Source organism: Acinonyx jubatus, chromosome A2 (genome assembly GCF_027475565.1).
Source record: "Acinonyx jubatus isolate Ajub_Pintada_27869175 chromosome A2, VMU_Ajub_asm_v1.0, whole genome shotgun sequence".
Lineage (NCBI taxonomy): Eukaryota > Metazoa > Chordata > Mammalia > Carnivora > Felidae > Acinonyx > Acinonyx jubatus.
In genome coordinates, this window is record NC_069383.1 from 117,456,965 (window position 1) to 117,469,138 (window position 12,174).

The following is a 12,174-nucleotide window of genomic DNA, read 5'->3' on the forward strand; positions in this document are numbered from 1 at the left end:
AGATAATTATCTTATTTCTGAGTCAAAATGAAACACTCTACTCATCTGGTGTTTGGTCCAGCAGCAGACAGCAGCCCTTGCCTCATCAACAATGCCATTTGGCCATGGTGTTCCAACCGAGTCAATTTGACAGGGGACTGGGTAGGTTACCAGAGAAACACAATGGACTGTATAGAATTGGAAGATTTAGCTAGCTTAAATATCTAGTCTTGGATGCTAAAACCCAATCATCACAAACTGATCTGGGGTTTTGGGTTTGTTAGCCAGAATCTCCCAGGTATGAATGACTGACTTCTTATATATAAATCAAGCCTCATTGGAAACATTATCAGCTTCCTGAAAGTGACAAATCAGAAAAGTGCTATCACATCAAAGTTCCAAGTGAAATTGGAGAGCCTGCAATACAAGAAGGAAAATGGGACTTCTTGTTTCAGGAACTCAGTTGCCCATCAAACAGATTTTTATGGATAACCCATTGTGCCTAAGGTTCCCCCTTTGAATATATAGAGATATTTGAGAATCTCAAGGAATTGCTAATTTAGTGGTATTGATTTGTCCTTTACATTCCTTGATACAGTGTACTCTCAGCCTTGCCTTGTAATTTCTCGGTTGACTGTATACCCTTCTCTTCCCCAACAACTCCATGTACACGAGACCTAAATAGGAAAGTGTGACTTTTTTTCAGAGTTGAGGAATTCATATGAGCCCTCTCTGAAGTCTGTAATTAGATCATTGTGTAAAATTTGAGGTTGCTCACTTCTTGATGCACTGACTTCCCCATGGTTTTATGGCCAAACTCAGTCAGACCTAGAGGGCCAAATGTGACACTAAACTAGGGTAGAATGCTACCAAAGTACAGGTTAACAAACCTGGCCATCTGAGGGTGTGCAACTCCACAGCAGTTGGCATGCATCCTGATTCTAAGATCCAACTGCCAGTCAGCTGCCAGTCAGCTTTATTCATTAGGAACTCCTTACAATTCAAAAGCCAAAGACCCATTAATTATCCTTGGAAAAAGCTAGACTGGTGGCAACACACTGATGATAGCCAAAACAAGGAAGACTGTGTATAGTACAGTACAGTATTTAGAGTATATCCTCTTCAAAGCCATTCTTACCAATACCAATAATATAAATCAACTACTACTGTGGTATAGTCTCTCCTGTGGGTACCTCTCTACCTGGGGACAGAGGATATAGACTGGATGCAGTGTTCCAAGTTTCCTCCCCACCAGCCATCTTCTGGAGCAGGGAAGGGAGCAGGATCATAATTTTCAGATCCAAGGTATTACTCCCAGATGTGGGAGGTTTGTTTGGCTCCTTTACTAAATGGGAAGTAAAGGGAAGAACCAGTGGTTTGCAGCTCTGATCCAATGTTTTTCTCTAAGAGACTGTTCTCAGTCATCCTTATCCTTTGAGTTGTATACTGTACTATCATGGATCTAAAACTCTAAACATAGGAAAAATAAAAAATAAAAATTAATAAATAAAAGCCTAAACATAAGGAAAGTCCGTTTAAATTATCACTGGTAACCACTGTCTATCTCCCCAGGGTAGAATTTCACATATTAAGGTTGTGCATTCAGCTCTCATGTCTGGATTTTTTCCCCCTCACCACCAAGCAAAGCTTTGAAACCTGATGGGTGTCCTACAATTCTACCCAATTCTGACACTCTCTACTTGGAGATTGCATCAGACTCTACAGGTTAAGGGCTCAGTACCACAAGACGGCACCTTCCCACCCCCACTTCAGATGCCCGTCTCGAGTCCATGTTGTCACCTGTGCTTACCACCTTTGGCTATAGATTAGAGGTTCCAACAACACTCTCCTTAGGCTTGAATTCATTTGCTAAAGTAGCTAACAGAATGCAAAAATATCTTCCTTACTACATTACTGGGTGTTTTTGTTTGCTTGTTTGGTGTTTGTGTGTGTGTGTTTTATAAAAGGATATAACTCAGGAACAGCCTGATGAGAGAGATGCATAGTGAATAGGTACTGGAAAAGGGAGCAGAGATTCCCTGCCCTCAGAGCATGCTATTCTCCCCAAATCTTAAAGTATTCATCAACCTGGAGGCTCTCCAAACCCTGTCCTCTTGGGTTTTTATGGAGGCTTCATTACATAGGCACTATTGATTAAATCATTGGTCAGTGGCAATCCATTCAACCTCCAGTCCTTCCCAGGGGCCAGGAAGTGGGACTGAAAGTTCCAACTCTCTAATCACATGGTTGGCTCTCCTAGTAACCAGACTCCATCCTTCAGTATGGTCCAAAAAGTCACCTCATTAACATAAAAAAGACACCCTATTGCTTTCATCTCTTTGGAAATTCCAGAGGTAGTAGAAGCTCTGTGCCAGAAATGGAACAAAGAGTAAATACACATTTCTTATTATAAATCACAATATCACAACTATCATGCAAATGCTTACTCATAAGGAAAGAGTAATCTTTTGAAAGCATAAATCGAACATGTCACACACATCCCTGCCCTAAAATTCATTGACGGCCGCTTTCCCCTGCTTGCCTTATAAACAAAATCAAGCATGTGGGATCCTTCAAGATTTCACCTCTACCTGCCTCTTCAGAGTTAGATCCTGTCATCCTGCTAATTCATACTAACTCCTCTACTTTCAGTTTCCCCAGATACAGGACTATGTTACCTTCTGCAGACTCTCCTGCCTTGACCTAGAAAGAAATTTTTGCTAAGGTGAGCCTAGGGTGGAAGGATACAGTTCTCCTTTACTGAGCATTTACCATGTGCTAGAGAGTGTTTGAAGTGCTCTTCTACTGTAACCCATCTGTACAATTGTGGCCTTATTGCCAATGCAATTTATAGTTTCAGTACTGTGCAAATAGGCCACTAGGTATAATAAAAGCACTTAATGAGTAAGGCTCAAGAAAAGAGGAAGAGGAAAGAAGAGGGTTTCTAGCAAGGAGATTTTTAACAGCTTTTATTAATATGTAAAGCTCCTTGTGTTCTTTTGTAATTCTTCAGCCCCCCACCCATCCCCAGCCAACAAATGATCTGCTTTCTCTCACTAAAGATTAATTCCAATGTTAAAACTATTTTGGTATAAGTGTAATTATATAGTGCATACTCTTTTTGCCTGTATTCTTTGAGCATAATTATTTGGGACTTATCCATGCTGTTGGATAGATCAATAATCTATTGCTTTTTACTTCAGAGTAGTATTCCATTTTATCGCCTGACCATGACTTGTTCATCTATTCAGCTACTGATGGGCATTCGGGTTGTTCCAATTTTTTGACTATTAAACATACAAAAAAATTATATGCAAATCTGTGTGGACATATTCTTTCATTTCTCATGGGTAAAGAGATAGGAGGAATAGCTAGTGTAGTACAATAGGTTTATGCTTAATATTTTAAGAACCTCCCAAACTATTTTCCAAAGTGATTGACTAACTTTTACATTCCCATTAGCAGCACATGAGAGTTCCAGTTATTCCACATCTTTACCAGCCCATGTTATCATCAGTTTTATGAACACAGTATTAAGCAATTTAAAGTTCTCATTTTCTCTTACATAAATCTACAAGTAGGAATGACTACAGATGGAAGAACCTAGGACCACAAAGGTTAAATGACACAGTCACAAGGTACAATGAAATTGGTCCAGAGCACCACAGCATGATGGGTGATGGAGGAACCGTCTTATAGGACCACAGGGCATCCGGGACCTGAACAAAACACTAAGTAGACCGGTGTTAGGCTCTGCACTATAGGTATCTTAGGACCCCAAACCTGGATTTGGCAGGCCCCCAACTCCTCATCAGCAGTGTTCTGCTATGATTTCCCATGCTTTAAGAAGAGTTGTTTCTGAAAATGATAGGTAGCCTGTGATGCTTGAGAGATGCCAATCAACAGGGATTTCTCTGAACATCCCACTACTAGTTATAAAAGTGAGGTCTGCATCTTTGTGACTGGTGTCTCTTGGAGGCTAAGATCTCACAGTAAAAGACACTTTCATGGGAAAGCTAGGCTCTCCAGTACACTTCACAGGGGACCAATTCAAGACTTGCTTAGTTTTTCCCTTTAGCAGCAATTTCTCTTTCTTGAGCACTTCTCTGTTTAAACCTTGAATGGTGGGGACTTTATTTTAATATAGTAAGTGATTTCCTTGTTAGTCTCACTCAGTTCAGTTTTACAACGGCTCTTGCATTTGCCTGCTGAACTAGCTATTCCAGATAAAGGAAGGGACTAAGATGGTGAAGATTCCCATTATCCTAGGTGACTGCACCCAAAATTAGCTTCAGCAGGGGAGTATAGGACAGCACTATCCCAAGCCACTGACTAACACCAGACGTGCAAACAGCTGGTTTCAGAGGGCTGTTTGGAGAGAAGCTCAGTTATCATGAGGGTCACAGGAGGAAGCAGAAAGGAGATTGTTCCATGTGCTTCTACTATAAATTTGAACAGACAAAACTAAACAACAGAAGCAAGACCTCAACCACTGGCCCCCTTGCCCATCACAGCATGAGTGCACAAAGGGCCTCAAGGGAAGCTAAGCACTGGGACACTTCTCTCAATATGCATTTCCAGGCAAGGTGGAGGTTCTACCAAGCCTTCCAGAAAAGAAAGTCAGAATTTTTGTTTTAAAATACATCTACATTTGTGTATGAATCTGGTGTATTTACATATCCAGAAGCTGTTATCAGACTGTTAGCCATGACTGTATACAGAGGACAGAATAATGGGAGGGAGTCCTTCTTCTTTCCTTATTTATTGCTGTTAGAAAACAAACAAACAAAAACAAAACAAAACAAAACAAAACTCAAACATGGAGTAGTGGGGAATGCTATTTGCGAATTCCAAACAAAGTACCTATAAGCAGATCTCTATTACAGTAACAAAGCAGCATAACACAAAAGGAAAGGTAAGGCATGTTATATTCCCTTACTCTTTTAAGGTTCAAAGTGTTCAAAGTAGCTTTCAAACCTGCTTTATCTTTTCTATTCCCTCAGACCTTCTTTAAATGAGCACCATCTTTTGTCAATCTATTACAATAGCCACTTAACTTAGTTTTCTTAACACCAGCAGTTACACCTTTACTCATCCTCAAGCACTGTCCCTGGATCCCTGGAATTCACATTCCAAAATACCCTATGTTCATGTTCCTCCCACCTTCATAAACCTTTTGTTGGCTCTCCATGGCTTACAGAAATAGAATCCAAACACAGTCCTCCCTAATTTGGATTTGTTTCTCTTCACCGCATCACCATCTCTGTCACAGGGCCCAGGCCCACAACATCAGAGAGGGAAGAATTGCGTTAGAGAGAAGACTTTGCATAATTCAACATACGCAGAGGGGAATATTTCACCCTAAGAAGGGAAAGCGGGCATTTCAGCTTACAAGCTAGAGTATTTAAAATTAACTTGGTCCATCACTTTGAAAGATGGGATTCTTGCCAAAAGTTTAATTTGAGAATGGAATGTTGGGGTTCACACTGTTTTAAAGTTTTCCCATAAAATGCGATTTTATTAAATTTTATTCTTACACCTCATATTTGCAAGAGTCAAAGTCGCCTTAAGTGCAATCTGTCTCTTCTCTCTACACATCAAGTGTTGAAAACACCACTCCCTACTTTTTTACATGGGATATAATTTCTCACTGGATTGTCACAGCGCTTCCTCTGCCTGGTAACTTCAGTCCACTTGTCACTCCTCCATGAATCAGAAGTAGAGTTCTGGTTTCTGGGGTGCCTGTCTTTCTCAGTCCTCGTCTGACAACTGTAGCGTGCCTCACACTATTCAAAGTTGGTTTGAACATCTCTGTTGATCGCTAGCTTGTGACTTCCTGACTGAAGAACATGGTGCCTTCTTCACCTCTCCTCCCCAGTCCTTCACAGAATACTAGGGACATAGTAGGTTATTTCACAATTGGTGGAGCAAGTGCTCAAAGACCATGAGAAAATCTTAATCAAATCAAATAGGGCAGAGGCATAAACTAATATATGACTCCCAAAGGGAGCTAGGACTGTTCCTTTCTGTATGGCCTTTGAAAACTTAGAGATGTATAATCAGAGACAAGATAAAGACTAATTCAAGCACACTCCCATTTTCCTGAGTATTCTTTATATTTAAGCAGATATATTCTAATGAAAGCCACCCCATGGCTCTTGCACAAGGACAACAAACAGCTGAGTTGGCAGAGATATCAAAGGTCATTTGTCAGTGTCCAGTAATAATCAGAAATGACACATGGATTTCACATTCCTGCCAGTTCTGACTTACTGGTAGTGGCTGCCTAACGACTGTGTTGATAAGGATTTTAAGACCACACCTGGGTTTAGAGAAAGCTCGCCATAATTGATTACCACTGTCTGCCCAGGGCACAGATTAGGAAATATTTACCTACCTGCCAAATATTTCTGATACTTAATGTCAGTCCTAGATTAGTTCACTGTGTTCAGATTCTGGGGCTCTGTCACATGTGGAAGATCAAAATGTTGCCTTATGTCTAAATCCTCTAGAAACACTCGTGGACATTTCTTTCTGCCTCTTTGCTATCTCTGGTTGCAGGGTCAATGTCTTGGTCCTGACTTTTAAGGTCTCTAGCCTAAGCCTACGAGTTGACACTTCATTCAGACCTCCTGAGTCTAAACTTTGTTTCTGACTCTGAATAATGTCTTTCTGATCTCCTGGTTCCTTGATCTCTGGACCTCCCAGTTACTTGAGATTAGAATTAATTTATTCTTAAAGGCTCTAAAAATAGAGATCAAGAAATATTTATATGACATGTTTGGTGGATTAGGAAGAAAATGTTCAGGTAGTTTTCAGAAGCATGCTTGGTTTGCGCTGACATACTTCCAGCATGCTTGTTAAGAAGTCTAGAGTTCTATGCCCATCCCACTGCCCTATTGAACCAGTTGGGAATATTTTTAAAGACAAGTTCCAATGGGGATTATCATACACACAATTTTAAGAACCATGGAATTAAGGATCCTGAGTTGGTTCAGAGATTACTAGCAGTAGCCCTCTTCTGTCACCTCGTGGAATAATGCTTCAGTGAAAACCAAAGAATCTTATTACTTACTTGCTATAATCTTTGCAATTCTGTTCTGATATATGAAGAATGGCCTGTGGGCCGCATTACAGAAGACATCCTCCTTCCTTTCAGCCACTGCTCTTTTTCCAGCATTCTTCCCTGAACATAAAATGCCTCAATGCTTTTCCTTCTCTTCCTCTCCCCACCTGGCTACCCAAACAAATACATATGCACAGAGGGGAAGACCTCTGAGACCCTCTGACTCCACTCCATTTATATCAAGGTCTACTTTGCCTTTGCAGAGCCAAGTGGTGTAAAGGTTTTCTCCTCATCCATGTGTAAAAAAAACCCAACAAAACAAAAAACAAAAAAACAAAAAAAACACTGGCTTACCTAGAAAGCTCTCCTGACAACTGGTTAAAAAGATTTGGATAAACCTAACTTCTACAGGGTTTCTCTTATTTTGGCAGGGTAGATTGTATCCTCCCTGTATGAACCCAGCTCTTTTCCAGGAGGCATGCAAAAAAGATAGATAAGCCATAAACAAAGACTTTTTTTCATGGCAAACAATCTAGTCCTCCAGTAGCCATTGCCAGTATATAGCAATGGGACATTACCACACTTGACTAGACCAGCTAGTTCCCACATTTCTATAACTCTATTATTTCCAGTGTTTCCTTGAATCATCTCAGTCACCTAAATAGACATTCCTAAAACCAGGGATCATTCTCTTATGGCTCAAGTTTACCTCCTTCATCATGCCTAACCTTGTTGCATGATCCTCATAATCACAGGGTTAGCAACAATAAAACAAGATAACTGTAATCTCCTGCATCCTTCTTCACAAAAGCAAAAATATACTGAGAGTTGATATTTCACGAGAAAATAAACATTTCTCATACTTTGTGCTGTGCTAATGAACTCAACTGATGAGAAACTTCACAAAGATATCCTTATCATAATCAAAATCATTTCAATTTCCTAAAACAGTAAATAGTTATTACTGAAATCACCGCCTAATCCTTTATTTTTGTTACAATGGAATTCTTTCACTTAAACACTTAGACGCTTCAATCTAAACAGAAATGGAAGGGCTGTGATTCTGAATATTTTTAGCTTGGCAATGATGCCTTTTTCTGTGATCTCTGTTGCATTTGTCAATTTGCCGCTTTCCACAATTTAAATTCCATGGTTTCATGTAGAAAAAAATATTTTAAATTTATCACTCATGCTTCTCTAGCCATATGCCTATCTTTAAGATGTGTGAATTTCCATATAAAATTCACTGTTCCCATTTGGCAATTTAGTACCTTTAATTGTGCCAATCAACCATGTAAGACATCACAAACCATTGAGAGTATACAAAGAAAAACATACATGTCTTCAAAACTCTAGGATACAAAGCACACTGCTTAAAGACAGCCTACTAATTGCTGTAGTTCAGTTCAACCAGCTCAAAGTCTTACAGAACAACTGGAACCAGTGAATTCAATTCCTGAAGCCCTATATCACTTTCAGGTATTTAAATGAGTCGACTATACCCATGATCTTACAGAAAGGATTCACAGTCATGACCAGAAAGGGCTAGAAATGACAAATTAAAGGGTAGAGCCTTGAACTGTCAAATATCATTACAACAGGGACCATCTATAAAACTGCAGGTACTCCTGCCTTTTATATTCCCCAACAATAAATTTATAAGAAAAGGATTTAATGTTTTTAGCCTGTTACATAGGGATTTGTGTTTGTTTTAATAAAAAATAATTATTATCTTCATAGGTTTTGATAATACACATCATTTCCCATAAAAAGTTCAATGGTTATCAACTTACTAGCATACGTTTGGGAAATTCTTTTCCTTTTTCTCTCTATTGCGTTTCACTACCCTAACTCATATTTTACTATTCCCTTGGCCCAGGGATAGATAGAAGCAATAAAATGCAATTCAAGTTGGTTTCACAGACAGTAAACATGCATTATGAATTTGAAACATACTGTTGGAAACATACTATGCTTGTTGAGCATGTATTTTAGAACTTCCTCTAAGACATTCATGACTAAAACCATATCTGGAACCATTCACTGTCCTTGGTTTCAGAATTCTCTGTGGTTTTGTGAGATACTCATTAAAAACAAATAAACAAACAAAAAACCCCCAAACCCCACACAGTCCAAACTGATGGCTTCTGAATCACACAATTTAGATGAGAGACATCTTCTCCATTGGAACACCAGTCAAAGGTCATTAATAATTTACAGGATTATATGAGAAGAGAAGTAATAATGAAAAATTCAGATTCAATGAATTCCTAGAGGCACAGATTTGTGAATTTGTAGATTCCTACTTCAATCCTTGTTTTCCTCATTTAGGGCACTAAGTCCTTGAATGCTTCAGAGACTCCTACAAAGTAACACAGAATCAGGCTACACTCCCTACATTTTCACTTCTAATCAAGCTATATGCATGCCCTCTCTTATACAGTGTTCCAGTTAGTGCTCTAGGTCTTGGTTCTGGCTTTAGCTGTACCACCATGCCAGAGCTGACTTTAAGGAATGAAGGACAGCACATCTTATTAAGATAACCATATTAGAACTGCCCAATTTGCATACACACAAAACCAAATCCAGGTGAGTATAAAAGATGTGTAGGAATCTCATGTAGAATCAAGGCTTTAGCAGTGCCTAATTGCATGCCTGTTGAACCTACAGCTAGACATATATTAATTGCTTTAAGAATCAACACATTAGGGCTGCCTAACTTACAGACTCATAAAACTGTATAACTATATGGGGGGGAAGAATGCACACTATCTAGGACCAACATATTAGGGTCCACTAATTTTGCCAACTTTGAGTTTCCACAGTTTGATGACACCTGCTGTACTACATACTGTCCCTCCCATGGCTAGAAAGTTGAGTCTCTCATATCACTCTGAATCACTTGATGTGACAGATGTATATCTAGCTTTAGGGAGCCCAGGATACAGTGATAACCAAAACTCTCCTATTTTCATCCACTATATATATGTGTGTATATATGTATGTGTGTGTGTGTGTGCATATATGTAGGTATGTATATATGTACATGTATATGCATGTATATATATACACACACACACATAAATATATAGTGGATGAATATGTATGAAATATATATCATATATATGTGTGTGTGTGTGTATGTGTGTGTGTGTGTGTATATATATAGGTATATATATATGTATATACAGGTATATATATATGTATATATATACACGTATATATATGTATATATATACGTGTATATACATATATATATACCTGTATATACATATAAAATATGCAAACGGAACTTCTAGTATGTTGTGTTGCTCACAAACTAGGTCCAATCCGCGGTGAAAACCTAGAAAGTCACTAACAAGACAGAGAGAGCTAGTAATGACCATCTTCATCCCAGTGAAGCATTGTGGCCTTTTTCTCCTATCCCAAGGAAATATATGTGTAAGAAGAGAGGGCGGGTAATGAATGAATAGGAAGATTTCATTTGGACAGACTGCATGATTTTATACTGGATGAGCTCTTGCTACACTGAATAATTCCATCACAAATTAACTTGAAAAAGCTACCTCTTGTTGGTTTCCAGTGAAATGAATGTGGCACAGTTCCCTGCAGATTTTAGATTCCTGTAGCACTGAAGCCTAGTAATTCAGGATATAAAACTTCTTGCTTTATACAATCAATTTGGTTTCAATATTTACAAAAACGGACATATTTTGAATGTGTGGTGTGGTGTGCATTTTCACTTACCTTTTCCGCTGACTGAGCAGTGCCAAAAAAAATGGGAATGAAGGCAAGCCACACTATACATGTCGTGTACATAGTGAATCCAATGGGTTTGGCTTCATTAAAATTCTCTGGGACACCCCGAGTCTTGATGGCATACACAGTACATGTGACCATGAGAAGAATGCTATATCCCAAGGAGCAAATGATTTGGAGATCTGTAATGTCACATTTGAGAACTCCCCTGGCCTGCTCAGGGTTCATTGTCTTATGTTCATCATAGTCTATGATGATGTTGGGTGGGTCAACACCAAACCAAATGAAAACTCCTAGAAGCTGAACTGATATTAAACTGGAAGTGATTGCCAGCTGTGATGTTGGGCTTATGAGTCTGGGAGCTGTCACTGATTTCTTGCCCTGCTCAAATATGCGATAAATCCGATTGGTTTTTGTCAAGAGGGCTGCATAACTGATGCACATACCCAAGCCCAAGAAAACTCTCCGGAAAGAACACACGGCCACATCAGGTTTGGCTATCATCAGGAAAGTGATAATGTAGCAAAGAAAGATGCCAGTCAACAGAACGTAGCTCAGTTCCCGCCCAGATGCCCGGACAATGGGCGTGTCATTGTAGCGGATGAAAGTGGCCATGACAAAGATGGTGGCAATGATCCCCAACATTGCTAGGAAGACAGGGATGACGGCCCAGGGGGAATGCCACTCTAATTTGATGATGGGGATATCCTGGCAGCCGGTTCGGTTTTCATTGGGCCTCTGGTCGTAGGGGCAATGTTGGCATGTCATCTCATCAAACTGGTACTGGTAGCCATCACAAGGCTCACAGGTCCAGCAGCACGGAGTTCCCTTCTGAGTCTTCTTTCTTTGCCCAGGCTTGCATGGCAGTGTGCACACTGAGGGGGGGATCTCCCGGACTCCTTTACCCCACTGCATGTCCTCTATCTGCAGCATAAGAAATGAGAAGGTGTAACTGGCAGATTAGTTAAGAGAAAAGGGAGAGAAGGAAACAACAACAATGATAGAAGCAGCATTTGAGACTTGACAAGGCTAAAGAACTACCCACCTCCCTACAGTTAGTTTGAACTAAGACCAAGATTTGACCCCAACTATTCCACCACAGCATCCTTACTTTTTGCTACTATGGAGTATGCCAAACATGCCTGATTTTAAGATTTCCCTGTGGTTGGGGCACCTGGGTGGCTCGGTCGGTTAAGCATCCAGACTCTTGATTTCTGCTCAGGTCATGATCTCACAGTTCGTGGATCAAGCCCCAAATCAGTATGGAGCCTGCTTGGAATTCTCTCTCCCTCTTTCTCTCTGCCCTTTGCCGGCTCATGCTCTTTCTGTCTCTCAAAATAAAGAAATAATAATAATAAAAAAATTCCCTG

At 39.8% G+C, this 12,174-nt stretch overlaps 1 protein-coding gene across 5 annotated transcripts in view; it reads right to left on the minus strand.

Moving 5' to 3' along the window:
* The window catches only part of GRM7 (glutamate metabotropic receptor 7), an 855,283-nt gene that overhangs the window by 149,353 nt on the left and 693,756 nt on the right, over positions 1-12,174 (minus strand). For 4 of the 5 annotated variants that reach the window (XR_008297019.1, XM_027042528.2, XM_027042527.2 and 1 more), the window contains exon 8: positions 10,793-11,728. The exons of the other annotated variant lie outside the window; for it this stretch is intronic. Coding sequence is in view for 3 of the 4 variants with exons in the window: in XM_027042528.2 (XP_026898329.1) it covers positions 10,793-11,728 (936 nt within the window). In the remaining variant the exon portion in view is untranslated. The remainder of the gene's footprint in view (positions 1-10,792; positions 11,729-12,174) is intronic. 5 annotated transcript variants of the gene reach the window in all.